This window comes from Oncorhynchus keta, chromosome 21 (genome assembly GCF_023373465.1).
Source record: "Oncorhynchus keta strain PuntledgeMale-10-30-2019 chromosome 21, Oket_V2, whole genome shotgun sequence".
In the NCBI taxonomy this organism is placed as follows: domain Eukaryota; kingdom Metazoa; phylum Chordata; class Actinopteri; order Salmoniformes; family Salmonidae; genus Oncorhynchus; species Oncorhynchus keta.
The window spans coordinates 53,105,900-53,128,414 of record NC_068441.1 but is presented as its reverse complement, the minus strand read 5'-3'; the positions used below and the strand labels follow the sequence as shown (position 1 = coordinate 53,128,414).

Genomic DNA, 22,515 nt, shown 5'->3' with positions numbered 1-22,515 from the left:
ACATTTAAAATAAAGGAATGTACGCTTACCACGCTGCACCTTGGTCCGGTCCTTTCCTTGACGACGTTCGTGACAGAACAACCCACCACAAACGGACTAAGCGGCGTGGCCGGGAGGAGCAGACAGAGTGGACATGGGAAGACATTCTGCAAGGAAAAGGACCCTGGGCGCAGGCTGGAGAATATCGCCGTCCGAAGGAGGAGATGGAGGCAGCGAAGGCGGAACGGCGACGTTACGAGGAGTTGGCTCCTGCGGAGAGGGTCCCCAGTCCGGGGTCGTCGACGAGGGTCCCCAGTCCGGGGCCTGCGGATAGGGTCCCCAGTCCGGGGTCGGCGACGAGGGTCCCCGCACCAGAGGCGCCACCAAAGTGGAGGGAGCCAGAGGTGGAGCGCCACCAGGATCGATGCCCACCCGGACCCTCCCCTATAGTAATATAATAATAATAATAATAATATATGCCATTTAGCAGTGTCAGGGAAGGAATGTACGCTTACCGCTGCACCTTGGTCGGTCATTTCCTTGACGACGAGCGTGACAGGCGCACAATTGGCCCAACGTCGTTGTCCTTCATGGTAAATAAGAATTTAAGTTCCTCGGAATACACATCACGGACAAACTGAAAAGGTCCACCCACACAGACAGCGTGGTGAAGAAGTTCGTAGCAGTGCCTCTTCAACCTCAGGAGGCTGAAGAAATTCAGCTTGTCACCAAAAACACTCACAAACTTTTACAGATGCACAATCGAGAGCATCCTGTCGGGCTGTATCACCGCCTGGTACGGCAACTGCTCAGCCTACAACCGCAAGGCTCTCCAGAGGGTAGTGAGGTCTGCACAACGCATCACCGGGGGCAAACTACCTGCCCTCCAGGACACCTACACCACCCGATGTCACAGGAAGGCCAAAAAGATAATCAAGGACAACAACCACCCGATCCACTGCCTGTTCACCCCGCTATCATCCAGAAGGCGGGGTCAGTACAGGTGCATCAACGCAGGGACCGAGAGACTGAAAAACAGCTTCTATCTCATGGCCATCAGACTGTGAAACAGCCATCACTAACATTGAGTGGCTGCTGCCAACATACTGACTCAACTCCAGCCACTTTAATAATGGAAATATTGATGTAATAAATGCATCACTAGCCACTTTAAACAATGCCACTTTTATATGTTTACATACCCTACGTTACTCATCTCATATGCTCTCTCTTCGTCCGCCCACGTGTTCTCGCACACCCCGAGAGCTCCTGGTCAGCGGGGTGGTGGCACCGGGATCATCATCTCTCCCAAGTGGTCATTCTCTCTTTCTCCCCTTACCCATCTGTCTATCGCCTCCTTTGAATTCCATGCTGTCACAGTTACCAGCCCTTTCAAGCTTAACATCCTTATCATTTATCGCCCTCCGGGTTCCCTCGGAGAGTTCATCAATGAGCTTGATGCCTTGATAAGCTCCTTTCCTGAGGACGGCTCACCTCTCACAGTGCTGGGCGACTTTAACCTCCCCACGTCTACCTTTGACTCATTCCTCTCTGCCTCCTTCTTTCCACTCCTCTCCTCTTTTGACCTCACCCTCTCACCTTCCCCCTACTCACAAGGCAGGCAATACGCTCGACCTCATCTTTACTAGATGATGTTCTTCCACTAACCTCATTGCAACTCCCCTCCAAGTCTCCGACCACTACCTTGTATCCTTTTCCCTCTCGCTCTCATCCAACTCCTCCCACACTGCCCCTACTCGGATGGTATCGCACCGTCCCAACCTTCGCTCTCTCTCCCCCGCTACTCTCTCCTCTTCCATCCTATCATCTCTTCCCTCTGCTCAAACCTTCTCCAACCTATCTCCTGATTCTGCCTCCTCAACCCTCCTCTCCTCCCTTTCTGCATCCTTTGACTCTCTATGTCCCCTATCCTCCAGGCCGGCTCGGTCCTCCCCTCCCGCCCGTGGCTCGACGACTCATTGCGAGCTCACAGAACAGGGCTCCGGGCAGCCGAGCGGAAAAGGAGGAAAACTCGCCTCCCTGCGGACCTGGCATCCTTTCACTCCCTCCTCTCTACATTTTCCTCCTCTGTCTCTGCTGCTAAAGCCATTTTCTATCACTCTAAATTCCAAGCATCTGCCTCTAACCCTAGGAAGCTCTTTGCCACCTTCTCCTCCCTCCTGAATCCTCCCCCTCCTCCCTCTCTGCAGATGACTTCGTCAACCATTTTGAAAAGAAGGTCGACGACATCCGATCCTCGTTTGCTAAGTCAAACGGCACCGCTGGTTCTGCTCACACTGCCCTACCCTGTGCTCTGACCTCTTTCTCCCCTCTCTCTCCAGATGAAATCTCGCGCCTTGTGATGGCCGGCCGCCCAACAACCTGCCCGCTTGACCCTATCCCCTCCTCTCTTCTCCAGACCATTTCCGGAGACCTTCTCCCTTACCTCACCTCGCTCATCAACTCATCCCTGACCGCTGGCTACGTCCCTTCCGTCTTCAAGAGAGCAAGAGTTGCACCCCTTCTGAAAAAACCTACACTCGATCCCTCCGATGTCAACAACTACAGACCAGTATCCCTTCTTTCTTTTCTCTCCAAAACTCTTGAACGTGCCATCCTTGGCCAGCTCTCCCGCTATCTCTCTCTGAATGACCTTCTTGATCCAAATCAGTCAGGTTTCAAGACTAGTCATTCAACTGAGACTGCTCTTCTCTGTATCACGGAGGCGCTCCGCACTGCTAAAGCTAACTCTCTCTCCTCTGCTCTCATCCTTCTAGACCTATCGGCTGCCTTCGATACTGTGAACCATCAGATCCTCCTCTCCACCCTCTCCGAGTTGGGCATCTCCGGCGAGGCCCACGCTTGAATTGCGTCCTACCTGACAGGTCGCTCCTACCAGGTGGCGTGGCGAGAATCTGTCTCCTCACCACGCGCTCTCAACACTGGTGTCCCCCAGGGCTCTGTTCTAGGCCCTCTCCTATTCTCGCTATACACCAAGTCACTCGGCTCTGTCATAACCTCACATGGTCTCTCCTATCATTGCTATGCAGACGACACACAATTAATCTTCTCCTTTCCCGCTTCTGATGACCAGGTGGCGAATCGCATCTCTGCATGTCTGGCAGACATATCAGTGTGGATGACGGATCACCACCTCAAGCTGAACCTCGGCAAGACGGAGCTGCTCTTCCTCCCGGGGAAGGACTGCCCGTTCCATGATCTCGCCATCACGGTTGACAACTCCATTGTGTCCTCCTCCCAGAGCGCTAAGAACCTTGGCGTGATCCTGGACAACACCCTGTCGTTCTCAACTAACATCAAGGCGGTGGCCCGTTCCTGTAGGTTCATGCTCTACAACATCCGCAGAGTACGACCCTGCCTCACACAGGAAGCGGCGCAGGTCCTAATCCAGGCACTTGTCATCTCCCGTCTGGATTACTGCAACTCGCTGCTGGCTGGGCTCCTGCCTGTGCCATTAAACCCCTACAACTCATCCAGAACGCCGCAGCCCGTCTGGTGTTCAACCTTCCCAAGTTCTCTCACGTCACCCCGCTCCTCCGCTCTCTCCACTGGCTTCCAGTTGAAGCTCGCATCCGCTACAAGACCATGGTGCTTGCCTACGGAGCTGTGAGGGGAACGGCACCTCAGTACCTCCAGGCTCTGATCAGGCCCTACACCCAAACAAGGGCACTGCGTTCATCCACCTCTGGCCTGCTCGCCTCCCTACCACTGAGGAAGTACAGTTCCCGCTCAGCCCAGTCAAAACTGTTCGCTGCTCTGGCCCCCAATGGTGGAACAAACTCCCTCACGACGCCAGGACAGCGGAGTCAATCACCACCTTCCGGAGACACCTGAAACCCCACCTCTTTAAGGAATACCTAGGATAGGATAAGTAATCCTTCTCACCCCCCCCCCCTTTTAAGATTTAGATGCACTATTGTAAAGTGACTGTTCCACTGGATGTCATAAGGTGAATGCACCAATTTGTAAGTCGCTCTGGATAAGAGCGTCTGCTAAATGACTTAAATGTAAATGTAAATGTACTGTACTCTATACCATCTACTGCATCTTGCCTATGCCGTTCGGCCAACACTCATTCATATATATAATTTTATGTACATATTCTTATTCTTATTATATTCTTATTCATTCCTTTACACTTGTGTGTATAAGATAGTTGTGAAATTGTTAGGTTAGATTACTTGTTAGATATCACTGCATGGTCGGAACTAGAAGCATTTCACTACACTCGCATTAACATCTGCTAACCATGTGTATGTGACAAATTTAATTTAATTTGAGAATGCCAAGTGCGTGCAAAGCTGTCATAAGGCAAAGGCTGGCAACTTGGAAGAATCTAATAAATATTTTGATTTGTTTAACACTTTTTTGGTTACTACATGATTTAATAACTCTACCCACATGTACATATTCAAATCAAATCAAACTTTATTTGTCACATGCACCGAACACAACAACTGTAGACTTTACGGTGAATGTTTACTTTACAAGCCCTTAACCAACAGTGGAGTACAAGAAGAGTTAAGAAAATATTTACCAAGTAGACTAAAATAAAAAGCCATAATAAAAAGTAACACGATAACAAGGCTATGTACAGGGGGTACCGGTACCGAGTCAGTGTACGGGGGTACCGGTAACGAGTCAGTGTGCGGGGGTACCGGTTAGTTGAGGTAATTTGTACATGTAGGTGGGGGATGAAGTGACTATAGATAATAAACAGCGAGTAGCAGAAGTATACAAAAGGGAGGAGGGTGTCAATGTAAATTGTCTGGTGGTGATTTTATTAATTGTTCAGCATTCTAATGTTGAGGGAGCGGTTGTTGTCCTGGTACCACACTACAGTTCTCTAACCTCCTCCCTATAGGCCGTCTCATCGCTGTCGGTGATCAGGACTACCACTGTTGTGTCGTCAGCAAACTTAATGACTGTGTTGGAGTCGTGGGGTGAACAGGGAGTACAGGAGGGGACTAAGCACACACCCCTGAGGGGCCCCAGTGTTGATGATCAGCATGGCAGACGTGTTACCTCAATTATCTAGAATAACCGGTGCCCCGCACATTGACTCTGTACCGGTACCCCCTGTATATAGCCTCCACATTGACTCTGTACCGGTACCCCCTGTATATAGCCTTGCTATTGTTATTTTACTTCTGCACTTGAATTACTTGTTACTTTAAAAAAATATATATATATATTAAAACTGCATTGTTGGTTAAGGGCTTGTAAGTCAGCATTTCACTGTAAGGTCTACTACACCTGTTGGTTAAGGGCTTGTAAGTCAGCATTTCACTGTAAGGTCTAAACCTGTTGTATGTGACGCATGTGACTAATACAATTTGATTTGATTTTACAATGTAGAAAATAGTAAAAAAGAAAGAAAAACCCTGGAATGAGTAGGTGTGTCCAAACTTTTGACTGGTACTGTACATTAGAAACATACATTAGATTCATAGCAACAACAGAAATCAATATGGTAGATGGTGGTGGATAGGATGATCAATTCTAGTCCATTCAGATCAGATTTTCACATGTTTTAGGAAAACTTTAATACTTGTTTTACCCTCATTATGTCACGAATATTACCGAAGGTGACTCCCCTTCTTGTTCGGGTGGCGCTCGGCGGTCGTCGTCGCCGGTCTACTAGCTATCACCGATCCGTTGTTCTGTGTTCCTTTGGTTTTGTCTGATTGGTATCACCTGTTTCTTGTTTGGTTGTTAGGGTGGGGTTATATATAGTCTGTTCAGCCCGCTTCTGTTTCGTGCGGGCTTGTTCATCTGTTTTGTGTTAAGAGTGTATGTTGTTTGCATTTCGGGTTTCGCGCTGTCCGTTATTATTTCTGTTCATTTGTTTTACTACTTTTGTTCATGTTATTTTTCCTGGACATTAAAGCGTGTTTTTCCCACATCCTTTTGCTCTCTGCGCCTGACTCCACACCTCTTCACTCATTAATCGTAACACATTAGTGGATGACCTATGCTCCTCACTGAGTTAAAGGGTTTAATTCAAGTAAATCAGTGAAATTGTTGCATATCAACAAGAGATTAGTACTAGCTAGATGCTAGTTTCGATAGGCTATCATCTGAAAAACCTTCTATAAAGGGACTGTCCACATAAAACCAACAGTCGTTTGTGATTGGAAAGGAGAACAGACACAAGAATATGACCTCACCTGGCGGGGTGGAACTTCCTCTCGTCTTCCTCGTCTGAGTCGCTGTGGATGGTGATGACGCTGACCGCCGGGCTGGGCGTGTCTGAGATGATGATTGGCTGAGAGAGAGCTGCCACACTGCAGGTGGGCGGAGTCAGCATGGCGTTGGTGAGCAGCGACACACCGGACACGCCCCTGGATACACACACACTTGGTTACCAATCCTGCTTTTCTAGTCACCGTTCCAGAGTTCCAGACTAATGGCCTAAACATTTCCATCAGTGAGCAAAAAAACACACACCTTTCTAAGTGGAGCCCCTGAAAATCTAACTTTACCAGCTAACTGTTGCTAGTAGATGTAACTAGTTGATGAACCTAACCAACTAACTGTAACTAGTTGATAACAGTAACTAGTTGATAACAGTAACTAGTTGATAACTGTTACTAGTTGATAACTGTTACTAGTTAATAACTGTAACTAGTTGATAACTGTTACTAGTTGACAACTGTTACTAGTTGATAACTGTTACTAGTTAATAACTGTAACTAGTTGATAACTGTTACTAGTTGATAACTGTTACTAGTTGATAACTGTAACTAGTTGATAACTGTAACTAGTTGATAACTGTTACTAGTTGATAACTGTTACTAGTTGATAACTGTTACTAGTTGATAACTGTAACTAGTTGATAACTGTTACTAGTTGATAACTGTTACTAGTTGATAAATGTTATTAGTTGATAACTGTTACTAGTTAATAACTGTTATTAGTTGATAACTGTTATTAGTTGATAACTGTTACTAGTTGATAACTGTTACTAGTTAATAACTGTAACTAGTTGATAACTGTTACTAGTTAATAACTGTAACTAGTTGATAACTGTAACTATATAGTTGATAACTGTTATTAGTTGATAACTGTTACTAGTTGATAACTGTTACTAGTTAATAACTGTAACTAGTGGATAACTGTTACTAGTTGATAACTGTTACTAGTTAATAACTGTAACTAGTTGATAACTGTTACTAGTTAATAACTGTAACTAGTTGATAACTGTTACTAGTTAATAACTGTTATTAGTTGATAACTGTTATTAGTTGATAACTGTTACTAGTTGATAACTGTTACTAGTTAATAACTGTAACTAGTTGATAACTGTTACTAGTTAATAACTGTAACTAGTTGATAACTGTAACTATATAGTTGATAACTGTTATTAGTTGATAACTGTTACTAGTTGATAACTGTTACTAGTTAATAACTGTAACTAGTGGATAACTGTTACTAGTTGATAACTGTTACTAGTTAATAACTGTAACTAGTTGATAACTGTTACTAGTTAATAACTGTAACTAGTTGATAACTGTAACTATATAGTTGATAACTGTTATTAGTTGATAACTAGTTACTAGTTGATAACTGTTATTAGTTGATAACTGTTACTAGTTGATAACTGTTACTAGTTGATAACTGTTACTAGTTGATAACTGTTACTAGTTGATAACGGTAACTAGTTGATAACTGTTGCTAGTTGATAACTGTAACTAGTTGATAACTGTTATTAGTTGATAATTGTTATTAGTTGATAACTGTTACTAGTTGATAACTGTTATTAGTTGATAACTGTAACTAATGAATAACTAACTATATAGTTGATAACTGTTATTAGTTGATAACTGTTATTAGTTGATAACTGTTATTAGTTGATAACTGTTACTAGTTGATAACTGTTATTAGTTGATAACTGTAACTAATGAATAACTAACGATATAGTTGATGACTGTAACGAGTTGATAACTGTTATTAGTTGATAACTGTTATTAGTTGATAACTGTTATTAGTTGATAAACTAGTTGGTAACTGTAACTATATAGTTGATAAACAAGTTGGTAACTGTAACTAGTTGATAACTGTAACTATATAGTTGATAAACTAGTTGGTAACTGTAACTATATAGTTGATAAACTAGTTGGTAACTGTAACTAGTTGATAACTGTAACTATATAGTTGATAAACAAGTTGGTAACTGTAACTATATAGTTGATAAACTAGTTGGTAACTGTAACTAGTTGATAACTGTAACTATATAGTTGATAAACTAGTTGGTAACTGTAACTATATAGTTGATAAACAAGTTGGTAACTGTAACTAGTTGATAACTGTAACTATATAGTTGATAAACTAGTTGGTAACTGTAACTATATAGTTGATAAACAAGTTGGTAACTGTAACTAGTTGATAACTGTAACTATATAGTTGATAAACTAGTTGGTAACTGTAACTATATAGTTGATAAACTAGTTGGTAACTGTAACTATATAGTTGATAAACTAGTTGGTAACTGTAACAATATAGTTGATTAACTAGTTGGTAACTAACTATATAGTTGATAAACTAGTTGATAACTGTTACTAGTTAATAACTGTAACTAGTTGATAACTGTAACTAGTTGAGAACTGTAACTAGTTGAGAACTGTTACTAGTTGATAACTGTTACTAGTTGATAACTGTTACTAGTTGATAAATGTTATTAGTTGATAACTGTTACTAGTTAATAACTGTTACTAGTTGATAACTGTTACTAGTTGATAACTGTTACTAGTTGATAAATGTTATTAGTTGATAACTGTTACTAGTTAATAACTGTTACTAGTTAATAACTGTTACTAGTTAATAACTGTTACTAGTTAATAACTGTTATTAGTTAATAACTGTTACTAGTTAATAACTGTTACTAGTTAATAACTGTTACTAGTTGATAACTGTTACTAGTTAATAACTGTTACTAGTTGATAACTGTTATTAGTTGATAACTGTAACTAATGAATAACTAACTATATAGTTGATAACTGTTACTAGTTGATAACTGTTACTAGTTGATAACTGTTACTAGTTGATAATTGTAACTATATAGTTGATAAACTAGTTGGTAACTGTAACTATATAGTTGATAAACAAGTTGGTAACTGTAACTAGTTGATAACTGTAACTATATAGTTGATAAACTAGTTGGTAACTGTAACTATATAGTTGATAAACTAGTTGGTAACTGTAACTATATAGTTGATAAACTAGTTGGTAACTGTAACTATATAGTTGATAAACTAGTTGGTAACTGCAACTATATAGTTGATTAACTAGTTGGTAACTGTAACTATATAGTTGATACTAGTTGGTAACTGTTACTAGTTAATAACTGTAACTAGTTGATAACTGTTATTAGTTGATAACTGTTACTAGTTGATAACTGTTACTAGTTGGTAACTGTAACTATATAGTTGATAAACTAGTTGGTAACTGTAACTATAGAGTTGATACTAGTTGATAACTGTAACTATATAGTTGATACTAGTTGGTAACTGTAACTATATAGTTGATACTAGTTGATAACTGTAACTATATAGTTGATACTAGTTGGTAACTGTAACTATAGAGTTGATACTAGTTGATAACTGTAACTATATAGTTGATACTAGTTGGTAACTGTAACTAGTTGTTGATACTAGTTGATAACTGCAACTAGTTGTTGTAACACAATCTATCTTCCAGTCAGTTGTACCTGGTGGTTCTGTTGTTGCCGCGGCGACCCTTGGCCCTCTTCCCAGCTCCGCTCCTCTCCTGCTGTGACCTCTGGGTGGCCTGACCCCGGCTAGGGTCAGAGGTCGATTGACCCTGCTGCAGTACTCCCCTGTACTGAGACCCCCTACACACACCACACACATCTGAGTAACCCCGCTTTTCTTCAGACATGCGTTTCAAATACTGTTTCTGTGCCTGTGAGCTTGCCTGGCTTAAATCAACCAATAGAAAGCCCCCCCCCCCCCGGCACTCCAGGCAGACATGTAAACTCTCGAAGTTTGAAAACATTTTTTTTTTCTCTTTTTTGTGGGATAGTTACACCCTGACATGATCTGGGTAACAATCCTATCGATGGACTGCCTTCTGTTCTCTTATATAAACAGGTCTATTGTGACAGACATCTATGTAACCATGGTGATAACCATACCTCCAGCTGTTTGTGTGCTGGGCTGTGTCCGGATGGAGCGTCTCTACGGGAGATTCCGCGACAACCGTCTGGTGGGCGGAGCCGTGGATGGCCACGCCAGGAACTTGCTGCCATGACGACGGGATGAGGATCTGCTGGGTGCCGGCGGGCCAAGCCTGCTACAGAGAGAGAGAGAGAGAGAAAAAAAAACACACACACATAGAAACCAGTTAGCATTCATTCCAGTGTTTATCTGTAATATCACATGAAAGCGGTGCCAACCCTGGACAGAATGTCATTGTCCAGAAGAGCCAATCACTACTCGTATTTGTAAGAAGTATTGACATGTTGAACAGATCTGTCTGTTTAAACTATTGGCACACAGCTCAGACACCCATCCATACCCCACAAGACATGCCACCAGAGGTCTGTTTAAACTATTAGCACACAGCTCAGACACCCATCCATACCCCACAAGACATGCCACCAGAGGTCTGTTTAAACTATTAGCACACAGCTCAGACACCCATCCATACCCCACAAGACATGCCACCAGAGGTCTGTCTAAACTATTAGCACACAGCTCAGACACCCATCCATACCCCACAAGACATGTCACCAGAGGTCTGTTTAAACTATTGGCACACAGCTCAGACACCCATCCATACCCCACAAGACATGCCACCAGAGGTCTGTTTAAACTATTAGCACACAGCTCAGACACCCATCCATACCCCATAAGACATGTCACCAGAGGTCTGTTTAAACTATTAGCACACAGCTCAGACACCCATCCATACCCCACAAGACATGTCACCAGAGGTCTGTTTAAACTACTGGCACACAGCTCAGACACCCATCCATACCCCACAAGACATGCCACCAGAGGTCTGTTTAAACTATTAGCACACAGCTCAGACACCCATCCATACCCCACAAGACATGCCACCAGAGGTCTGTTTAAACTATTAGCACACAGCTCAGACACCCATCCATACCCCACAAGACATGCCACCAGAGGTCTGTCTAAACTATTAGCACACAGCTCAGACACCCATCCATACCCCACAAGACATGCCACCAGAGGTCTGTTTAAACTATTAGCACACAGCTCAGACACCCATCCATACCCCACAAGACATGCCACCAGAGGTCTGTTTAAACTATTAGCACACAGCTCAGACACCCATCCATACCCCACAAGACATGCCACCAGAGGTCTGTTTAAACTATTAGCACACAGCTCAGACACCCATCCATACCCCACAAGACATGCCACCAGAGGTCTGTTTAAACTATTAGCACACAGCTCAGACACCCATCCATACCCCACAAGACATGCTACCAGAGGTCTGTTTAAACTACTAGCACACAGCTCAGACACCCATCCATACCCCACAAGACATGCCACCAGAGGTCTGTTTAAACTACTAACACACAGCTCAGACACCCATTCATACCCCACAAGACATGCCACCAGAGGTCTGTTTAAACTACTAACACACAGCTCAGACACCCATCCATACCCCACAAGACATGCCACCAGAGGTCTGTTTAAACTATTAGCACACAGCTCAGACACCCATCCATACCCCACAAGACATGTCACCAGAGGTCTCTTCACAGTCCCCAAGTCCAGAACAGACTATGGGGAGGTGCACAGTACTACATAGAGCCATGACTACATGGAACTCTATTCCACAGTACTAGATAGAGCCATGACTACATGGAACTCTATTCCACAGTACTACATAGAGCCATGACTACATGGAACTCTATTCCACAGTACTACATAGAGCCATGACTACATGGAACTCTATTCCACAGTACTAGATAGAGCCATGACTACATGGAACTCTATTCCATAGTACTACATAGAGCCATGACTACATGGAACTCTATTCCACAGTACTAGATAGAGCCATGACTACATGGAACTCTATTCCATAGTACTACATAGAGCCATGACTACATGGAACTCTATTCCACAGTACTACATAGAGCCATGACTACATGGAACTCTATTCCACAGTACCACATAGAGCCATGACTACATGGAACTCTATTCCACAGTACTACATAGAGCCATGACTACATGGAACTCTATTCCACAGTACTACATAGAGCCATGACTACATGGAACTCTATTCCACAGTACTACATAGAGCCATGACTACATGGAACTCTATTCCACAGTACTACATAGAGCCATGACTACATGGAACTCTATTCCACAGTACTACATAGAGCCATGACTACATGGAACTCTATTCCACAGTACTACATAGAGCCATGACTACATGGAACTCTATTCCACATCAAGTAACTGATGCAGCAGTAGAATCAGATTATTATTTTTTAAACCGATAAGAATACACCTTATGGAACAGGGGGGACTGTGAAGAGACAAACACACACAGGCACAGACACATAAGACACACATTCTACACACACAGGCACAGACACATAAGACACACATTCTACACACACATGGATGTTGTATTGTAGATATGTGGTAGTAGTGTAGTGGCCTGAGGAAACACACTTAAAGTGGTATGAAATGTAATGTCATATTTTATTATTGTATATACAGTGGGACAAAAAAAGTATTTAGTCAGCCACCAATTGTGCAAGTTCTCCCACTTAAAAAGATGAGAGAGGCCTGTAATTGTCATCATAGGTACAATTCAACTATGACAGACAAAATGAGAAAAAAAATCCAGAAAATCACATTGTAGGAATTTTAATTAATTAATTTGCAAATTATGATGGAAAATAAGTGACTAAATACTTTTTTGCCCCACTGTAACTGCCTTAATGTTGCTGGACCCCAGGAAGAGCAGCTGCTGCCTTGGCAGGAACTAATGGGGATCCATAATAAACCCCAGGAAGAGTAGCTGCTGCCTCGGCAGGAACTAATGGGGATCCATAATAAACCCCAGGAAGAGTAGCTGCTGCCTCGGCAGGAACTAATGGGGATCCATAACAAACCCCAGGAAGAGTAGCTGCTGCCTTTGCAGGAACTAATGGGGATCCATAATAAACCCCAGGAAGAGTAGCTGCTGTCTTAGCAGGATCTAATGGGGATCCATAATAAACCCCAGGAAGAGTAGCTGCGTCTTAGCAGGATCTAATGGGGATCCAAATAAACCCCAGGAAGAGTAGCTGCTGCCTCGGCAGGATCTAATGGGGATCCATAATTAAAAAATAAGGAAGAGTAGCTGCTGCCTCGGCAGGATCTAATGGGGATCCATAATAAACCCCAGGAAGAGCAGCTGCTGCCTCAGCAGGAACTAATGGGGATCCATAATAAACCCCAGGAAGAGTAGCTGCTGCCTCGACAGGAACTAATGGGGATCCATAATAAACCCCAGGAAGAGTAGCTGCTGCCTTGACAGGAACTAATGGGGATCCATAACAAACCCCAGGAAGAGTAGCTGCTGCCTTTGCAGGAACTAATGGGGATCCATAATAAACCCCAGGAAGAGTAGCTGCTGCCTCGACAGGAACTAATGGGGATCCATAATAAACCCCAGGAAGAGTAGCTGCTGCCTTGACAGGAACTAATGGGGATCCATAATAAACCCCAGGAAGAGTAGCTGCTGCCTCGGCAGGATCTAATGGGGATCCATAATAAACCCCAGGAAGAGTAGCTGCTGCCTTGGCAGGAACTAATGGGGATCCATAATAAACCCCAGGAAGAGAGGCTGATGCCTCGGCAGGAACTAATGGGGATCCATAATAAGTTCCAATACCAGACTCTCATGATTGCTAAATACTGCACAATTTAAACACCAATCCCCCTTCCCAAATACATGTGTAAATATTGGACTATAAACTGTGCCTTCCTGTATTATTCCTGTGCCTTCTGTATGTGAGCATTTGGTTGGACGATACATACCATGCCTATCCTGTACATACAACCAATAACACTTAAAACTTAGATTAGGCAAAGAGAGACAGAGAGAGACAGAGAGAGATAGACGGAGAGAGAGAGATGGAGAGAGAGAGGGAGACAGAGAGAGACAGAGAGAGATAGAGAGAGATAGATGGAGAGAGAGAGATGGAGAGAGAGAGGGAGACGGAGGGAGAGAGATGGAGAGAGAGAGGGAGACGGAGAGAGAGAGACGGAGGGAGAGAGAGAGACAGAGAGAAATAGTGAGAGACGGAGAGAGAGTGAGAGACAGAGAGACGGAGAGAGAGAGAGAGACGGAGGGAGAGAGATGGAGAGAGAGAGGGAGACGGAGGGAGAGAGATGGAGAGAGAGGGAGACGGAGGGAGAGAGATGGAGAGAGAGAGGGAGACGGAGAGAGAGAGACGGAGGAGAGAGACAGAGAGACGAGAGAGAGAGAGACGGAGAGAGAGAGAGAGACGGAGAGAGAGACGAAGAGAGAGAGAGACGGAGAGAGAGAGAGAGAGAGAGAGAGAGAGAGAGAGAGAGAGAGAGAGAGAGAGAGAGAGAGAGAGAGAGAGAGAGAGAGGAGAGAGAGAGAGGAGAGAGAGAGAGACAGAGAGAAAGAGACAGAGAGAGACGGAGAGAGAGAGACGGAGAGAGAGAGACAGAGAGAGAGAGAGAGAGAGAGAGAGAGAGAGAGAGAGAGACGAGAGAGACGAGAGAGACGAGAGAGAGGAGAGAGAGAGAGAGAGAGAGAGAGAGAGAGAGAGAGAGAGAGAGAGAGAGAGAGAGAGAGAGAGAGAGAGAGAGAGAGAGAGAGAGAGAGAGAGAGAGAGAGAGAGAGAGAGAGAGAGAGAGAGAGAGAGAGAGAGAGAGAGAGAGAGACGGGGCTATATGACTGCTGACTAGCTCTCTACATCACCGATGTCATGGGAGTCTGGGACCTGCTAAACTGGACAACTAGAACAGTCTCATTGCGGTGCCAATATCGTTGAACTGAAAGGAAAGGAGAAGAATGGGTCGAGCTGTTAAGGAAAGATGTGTCTCAGCTAGTGTCTCCTTTAGGGAAAAGATGTGAGAGGAAGTAGGGGCGAAGGAGGGGCGAGGGAGGGAGAGGGGGAACAAGCCACCACAGGAAGCTTCAAATAAATTGAAGTCAGGAATCATGCCTCCATGTCCTCAGAACAGCAGATCTACAGAAAGGAGGGGAAGAGGGTGTGTGTAGGCACCTCCGCACTGCAAGAGAGAGGAAATGACAGACTGAGAAAAAGGAAACGGGGACAGAGATAATCAGAGTAGAAACGGAGAACGAGGTAAGAGACAGAGATAATCAGAGTAGAGACGGAGAATGAGGTAAGAGACAGAGATAATCAGAGTAGAGACGGAGAACGAGGTAAGAGACAGAGATAATCAGAGTAGAGATGGAGAACGAGGTAAGAGACAGAGATAATCAGAGTAGAGACGGAGAACGAGGTAAGAGACAAGAGATAATCAGAGTAGAGACGGACAACGAGGTAAGAGACAGAGATAATCAGAGTAGAGACGGAGAACGAGGTAAGAAACAGAGATAATCAGAGTAGAAACGGAGAATGAGGTAAGAGACAGAGATAATCAGAGTAGAGACGGAGAATGAGGTAAGAGACAGAGATAATCAGAGTAGAGACGGAGAACGAGGTAAGAGACAGAGATAATCAGAGTAGAGACTGAGAACGAGGTAAGAGACAGAGATAATCAGAGTAGAGACGGAGAACGAGGTGAGAGACAGAGATAATCAGAGTAGAGACGGAGAACGAGGTAAGAGACAGAGATAATCAGAGTAGAGTCGGAGAACGAGGTAAGAGACAGAGATAATCAGAGTAGAGACTGAGAACGAGGTAAGAGACAGAGATAATCAGAGTAGAGACGGAGAACGAGGTAAGAGACAGAGATAATCAGAGTAGAGACGGAGAACGAGGTAAGAGACAGAGATAATCAGAGTAGAGACGGAGAACGAGGTAAGAGACAGAGATAATCAGAGTAGAGACGGAGAACGAGGTAAGAGACAGAGATAATCAGAGTAGAGACAGAGAACGAGGTAAGAGACAGAGATAATCAGAGTAGAAACGGAGAATGAGGTAAGAGACAGAGATAATCAGAGTAGAGACGGAGAATGAGGTAAGAGACAGAGATAATCAGAGTAGAGACGGAGAACGAGGTAAGAGACAGAGATAATCAGAGTAGAGACTGAGAACGAGGTAAGAGACAGAGATAATCAGAGTAGAGACGGAGAACGAGGTGAGAGACAGAGATAATCAGAGTAGAGACGGAGAACGAGGTAAGAGACAGAGATAATCAGAGTAGAGTCGGAGAACGAGGTAAGAGACAGAGATAATCAGAGTAGAGACTGAGAACGAGGTAAGAGACAGAGATAATCAGAGTAGAGACGGAGAACGAGGTGAGAGACAGAGATAATCAGAGTAGAGACGGAGAACGAGGTAAGAGACAGAGATAATCAGAGTAGAGACGGAGAACGAGGTAAGAGACAGAGATAATCAGAGTAGAGTCGGAGAACGAGGTAAGAGACAGAGATAATCAGAGTAGAGACTGAGAACGAGGTAAGAGACAGAGATAATCAGAGTAGAGACGGAGAACGAGGTGAGAGAGAGACGGAGAACGAGGTAATAATCAGAGTAGAGACGGAGAACGAGGTAAGAGACAGAGATAATCAGAGTAGAGACAGAGAACGAGGTAAGAGACAGAGATAATCAGAGTAGAAACGGAGAATGAGGTAAGAGACAGAGATAATCAGAGTAGAGACGGAGAACGAGGTAAGAGACAGAGATAATCAGAGTAGAGACTGAGAACGAGGTAAGAGACAGAGATAATCAGAGTAGAGACGGAGAACGAGGTGAGAGACAGAGATAATCAGAGTAGAGACGGAGAACGAGGTAAGAGACAGAGATAATCAGAGTAGAGACGGAGAACGAGGTAAGAGACAGAGATAATCAGAGTAGAGACGGAGAACGAGGTAAGAGACAGAGATAATCAGAGTAGAGACGGAGAACGAGGTAAGAGACAGAGATAATCAGAGTAGAGACGGAGAACGAGGTAAGAGACAGAGATAATCAGAGTAGAGACGGAGAACGAGGTAAGAGACAGAGATAATCAGAGTGGAGACTGAACATTATTGAAAGGGAGAGAATAAGAAGAGGATTGAACTGGGTGAGCGAGGAGGAGAAGGGAGAACGTGGAGGTGTGTGTGTGTTTTACCAGCACGGTGGCAGTGTGCTCCAGCAGAGTGGGGTGGCCAGCATCACAGCCCAGCCCCAGGGGAACAGAGTACTGGGGGGCTACGCCCGCTACCGTGGGGGGGTGGGGGTGGAGGGTGGCTACCATCAGGGGTGTGCAGGAACCCTGGGAGGTGGAGGGGAGGGGGGATGGGTCAGGAAAGGGTGGAGGGTTAAATAAGTTGGCAGAGACTCTTTTTCCTCTCGTTGGTGAACACTCATTATTTTCGACCTGTGGAAGCAGGTGTTTCTGGACTGATTGAGATGAGATGTAGGTCAGACGATAAAACTGTCAAGGTCATGACGATGGTCCATGGATGGGGAGAGGAGGAGATATGAGCCCAACTCCAAAAACCTTTCAACCGGAATATGTTCTAGATTCTTCTGAGCTTCAAGACCTGGAGTTCTCACTCACTCACTCACTCACTCACTCACCACCACTCACTCACCACCACTCACCACCACCACTCACCTCACCACCACCACCACCACTCACCACCACCACACCACCACCACCACCACCACTCACCACCACCACCACACCACCACTCACCACCACCACCACCACCACACCACCACCACCACCACCACCACCACCACCACCACCACCACCACCACCACCACCACCACCACCACCACCACCACCACCACTCACCACCACCACCACCACCACCACCACCACCACCACTCACTCACCACCACCACCACCACCACCACCACTCACCACCACCACCACCACCACCACCACCACTCACTCACTCACTCACTCCACCACTCACTCACAGACAGACAGACAGACAGACAGACAGACAGACAGACAGACAGACAGACCTGTGTGAGCATGGCAGGCTGCAGCTGCAGTGGCTGTGTTGATTGGTTCTGGTTCACTATGGGGGCTGAACTGTTCATCCTCACTGGGAAACTAGAGCTCTTATTGGATGACTGGAGACCTGCAGACAGAAGAACAGCCAATCAGTGACCACCATGACATCACAACAGTGTTACTAAGTCCCAAGTCATGCAGACGGTCTGAAGTTTACATACACCTTAGCCAAATACATTTAAACTCAGTTTATTCACAATTCCTGACATTTAATACAAGTAAAAATTCCCTGTTTTAGGTCAGTTAGGATCACCACTTTATTTTAAGAATGTGAAATGTCAGAATAATAGTAGAGAGAAGGATTTATTTCAGCTTTCATTTCTTTCATCACATTCCCAGTGGGTCAAAAGTTTACGTACACTCAGTTAGTATTTAGTAGCATTGCCTTTAAATAGTTTAAATTGGGTCAAACGTTTCGGGTAGCCTTCCACAAGCTTCCCACAATAAGTTGGGTGAATTGTGGCCCATTCCTCCTGACAGAGCTGGTGTAACTGAGTCAGGTTTGTAGGCCCACAATTGCTTGCACACAATTTTTCAGTTCTGCCCACAAATGTTCTATAGGATTGAGATCAGGGCTTTGTGATGACCACTCCAATACCTTGACCTTGTTGTCCTTAAGCCATTTTGCCACAACTTTGTAAGTATGCTTGGGGTCATTGTCCATTTGGAAGACCCATTTGCGACCAAGCTTTAACTTCCTGACTGATGTCTTGAGATGTTGCTTCAATATATCCACAGCATTTTCCTACCTCATGATGCCATCTATTTTGTGAAGTGCACCAGTCCCTCCTGCAGCAAAGCACCCCCACAACATTATGCTGCCACCTCCGTGCTTCACGGTTGGGATGGTGTTCTTCGGCTTGCAAGCCTCCCCCTTTTTCCTCCAAACATAACGATGGTCATTATGGCCAAACAGTTCTATTTTTGTTTCATCAGACCAGAAGTCATTTCTCCAAAAAGTATGATCTTTGTCCCCATGTGCAGTTGCAAACTGTAGTCTGGCTTTTTTATGGCGGTTTTGGAGCAGTGGCTTCTTCCTTGCTGAGCGGCCTTTCAGGTTATGTCGATATAGGACTCGTTTTTACTGTGGATATAGATACTTTTGTACCTGTTTCCTCCAGCATCTTCACAAGGTCCTTTGCTGTTGTTCTGGGATTGATTGAAATACATCCACAGGTACACCTCCAATTAACTCAAATGATGTCAAATTAGCCTATCAGAAGCTTCTAAAGCCATGACATCATTTTCTGGAATTTTCCAAGCTGTTTAAAGGCACAGTCAATTTAGTGTATGTAAACTTCTGACCCACTGGAATTGTGATACAGTAAATTATAAGTGAAATAATCTGTCTGTAAACAATTATTGGAAAAATAAAAATAACTTGTGTCCTGTACAAAGTAGATGTCCTAACCAACTTGTGTCATGTACAAAGTAGATGTCCTAACCGACTTGTGTCATGTACAAAGTAGATGTCCTAACCAACTTGCTAAAACTAGACGTATATAGATGGGCTCCGATACGATACAGGAACGATACGTTTTACTTTGAAACAATTCGGTGGAATTCGGTGGGATTAGAAAATGAATCGATGCGACTCGGTTCGATACGATTCGATGCACTAACATTTGATGCATAAACACATTCATTTTCCATTCTACATGAAAATCTGCTGCTGATGGAACTAATGAGATGAATGGACCTCTCTGAGCTGGGTCTCTCTGAGCTGGGTCTCTCTGAGCTGGGTCTCTGAGCTGGGTCTCTCTGAGCTGGGTCTCTCTGAGCTGGGTCTCTGAGCTGGGTCTCTGAGCTGGGTCTCTCTGAGCTGGGTCTCTGAGCTGGGTCTCTGAGCTGGGTCTCTCTGAGCTGGGTCTCTGAGCTGGGTCTCTCTGAGCTGGGTCTCTGAGCTGGGTCTCTCTGAGCTGGATCTCTGAGCTGGGTCTCTGAGCTGGGTCTCTGAGCTGGGTCTCTCTGAGCTGGGTCTCTCTGAGCTGGGTCTCTGAGCTGGGTCTCTGAGCTGGATCTCTCTGAGCTGGGTCTCTCTGAGCTGGGTCTCTCTGAGCTGGGTCTCTCTGAGCTGGATCTGTCTGAGCTGGATCTGTCTGAGCTGGATCTGACTGAGCTGGATCTGACTGAGCTGGATCTGACTGAGCTGGATCTGACTGAGCTGGATCTGACTGAGCTGGACCACTCTGAACTGTCTGTGAACAAAAATAAATGCAACATGCAACAGATTTGACTTGTCCAATAAGAAACACAAATGTAAATGTTCCAGTTGAAAACATGAACAATGTGTCCTAAACAGCACAAACAGATCTGGGACCAGGGTAGTTCATTTATATGCTGTTATAAGTATTCCAATGTGTCCTAAACAGATCTGGGACCAGGGTAGTTCATTTATATGCTGTTATAAGTATTCCAATGTGTCCTAAACAGATCTGGGACCAGGGTAGTTCATTTATATGCTGTTATAAGTATTCCAATGTGTCCTAAACAGATCTGGGACCAGGGTAGTTCATTTATATGCTGTTATAAGTATTCCAATGTGTCCTAAACAGATCTGGGACCAGGGTAGTTCATTTATATGCTGTTATAAGTATTCCAATGTGTCCTAAACAGATCTGGGACCAGGGTAGTTCATTTATATGCTGTTATAAGTATTCCAATGTGTCCTAAACAGATCTGGGACCAGGGTAGTTCATTTATATGCTGTTATAAGTATTCCAATGTGTCCTAAACAGATCTGGGACCAGGGTAGTTCATTTATATGCTGTTATAAGTATTCCAATGTGTCCTAAACAGATCTGGGACCAGGGTAGTTCATTTATATGCTATTATAAGTATTCCAATGTGTCCTAAACAGATCTGGGACCAGGGTAGTTCATTTATATGCTGTTATAAGTATTCCAATGTGTCCTAAACAGATCTGGGACCAGGTAGTTCATTTATATGCTGTTATAAGTATTCCAATGTGTCCTAAACAGATCTGGGACCAGGGTAGTTCATTTATATGCTGTTATAAGTATTCCAATGTGTCCTAAACAGATCTGGGACCAGGGTAGTTCATTTATATGCTGTTATAAGTATTCCAATGTGTCCTAAACAGATCTGGGACCAGGGTAGTTCATTTATATGCTGTTATAAGTATTCCAATGTGTCCTAAACAGATCTGGGACCAGGCTCTGGAGAGGCGACGGTGGAGTCATGCGTCCTCTGAAACATAATCGCGTTCCTTAACACCCGCCAGCTTAACCCGGAAGGCCAGCCGCCCCAATGTGTCGGAGGAAAACACCGTTCAGCTGGTGACTGGAGTCAGCCTGCAGGCACCCGGCCAGCCACAAGGAGTCGCTAGAGTGCCCTCCCCTAACCTGGGGCGGCAGGGGAGCCTAGTGGTTAGAGCGTTGGACTAGTAACCGGAAGGTTGCAAGTTCAAATCCCCGAGCTGACAAGGTACAAATCTGTCGTTCTGCCCCTGAACAGGCAGTTAACCCACTGTTCCCAGGCCGTCATTGAAAATAAGAATTTGTTCTTAACTGACTTGCCAAGTTAAATAAAGGTAAAATAAATACAAAAAAAAAAAAAAAAAAAACCCAGACGAAGCTGGGTCAATTGCGCTCCGTCCTATGGGACTCCTGGCAACGGCCGGTTGTGGCACAGCCCGGGAATGAACCCAGGTCTGTAGTAACGCCTTTAGACAACTGCGCCACTCGGGAGACTCATAATTATTCCTCTATCGTGGACGGTAAAGATCATATTTTTGGTTCATGTTCCCGAAAACATTTGAAACTCCATCTTAAATAATCCAACCCCCCCCCCCCAAATCAGAGGACTTGGACTTCCCTTTCGTCCTCTTATGAACTCAACTCGTCGTCTCAATACCATCAACATCATAGTGTTTGGCTCTTACCTTGTATGGTGTTTGGTGGGCAGACGATGAGAGTCTGCTGGAAGGGCTCAGTCTGGCAGGCCAGGCCGGTGGGGCGTGCCTGCACGGGGACACTCTGCTGGGCCAGACCAGGGATGTTGATGGTGGCCTGCTGGTACAGGGCTGGCTGGTAGTTCATGAGAGGAACAGCGCCCCCTGCTGACGGGACCTGTTGGTATTACGCTCATTTAGAGTTCCACTACTGGTCGGTCAGACGTAACAGGTTTGTCCCGGTCATTTTGTTCATAGATCTGGACCCATAATTCTAAAGAGCCTTAAAGTACACATGCTGATCTAGGATCACATCCCATTTGTTGATATAATATATAAAATTCTATTCATTATGATCTAAAAAGGCAAAGCTGATCCTAAATCGCCAATCATTGATACATCTTGCCCCTGGTGACTTGCACT

General features: G+C 44.6%; 1 protein-coding gene and 2 long non-coding RNA genes across 11 annotated transcripts in view; 2 read left to right on the top strand and 1 right to left on the bottom strand.

Moving 5' to 3' along the window:
* LOC118380051 (homeodomain-interacting protein kinase 1-like) overlaps positions 1 to 22,515 on the bottom strand; it is an 85,483-nt gene that overhangs the window by 5,433 nt on the left and 57,535 nt on the right. The window contains exons 10-15 of one of the 4 annotated variants that reach the window (XM_052474222.1): positions 22,084 to 22,270; positions 18,128 to 18,246; positions 17,280 to 17,423; positions 10,157 to 10,311; positions 9,710 to 9,853; positions 6,171 to 6,344 (exon numbers count right to left, since the gene is read on the bottom strand). In XM_052474222.1, coding sequence (XP_052330182.1) covers positions 6,171 to 6,344; positions 9,710 to 9,853; positions 10,157 to 10,311; positions 17,280 to 17,423; positions 18,128 to 18,246; positions 22,084 to 22,270 — 923 coding nt within the window. Of the gene's footprint in view, positions 1 to 6,170; positions 6,345 to 9,709; positions 9,854 to 10,156; positions 10,315 to 17,279; positions 17,424 to 18,127; positions 18,247 to 22,083; positions 22,271 to 22,515 lie in introns of all 4 variants that reach the window. The other 3 variants (XM_052474221.1, XM_052474223.1, XM_052474224.1) reach the window with 3 other exon arrangements.
* On the top strand, positions 10,331 to 12,436 carry LOC127910426 (uncharacterized). 5 transcript variants are annotated; one of them, XR_008074843.1, is made up of 3 exons: positions 10,331 to 10,693; positions 10,892 to 11,155; positions 11,684 to 12,436. It is a non-coding gene; the product is annotated as an uncharacterized LOC127910426 (long non-coding RNA). The 5 variants fall into 5 exon arrangements; XR_008074842.1 differs by lacking the exon at positions 11,684 to 12,436 and adding an exon at positions 11,222 to 11,673 and having other exon boundaries at positions 10,331 to 10,627; positions 10,958 to 11,155; XR_008074844.1 differs by lacking the exon at positions 11,684 to 12,436 and adding an exon at positions 11,222 to 11,673 and having other exon boundaries at positions 10,331 to 10,627.
* LOC127910428 (uncharacterized) lies at positions 15,056 to 17,273 on the top strand. 2 transcript variants are annotated; one of them, XR_008074848.1, is made up of 3 exons: positions 15,056 to 15,824; positions 15,985 to 16,064; positions 16,958 to 17,273. It is a non-coding gene; the product is annotated as an uncharacterized LOC127910428 (long non-coding RNA). The 2 variants fall into 2 exon arrangements; XR_008074847.1 differs by lacking the exon at positions 16,958 to 17,273 and adding an exon at positions 16,505 to 16,641.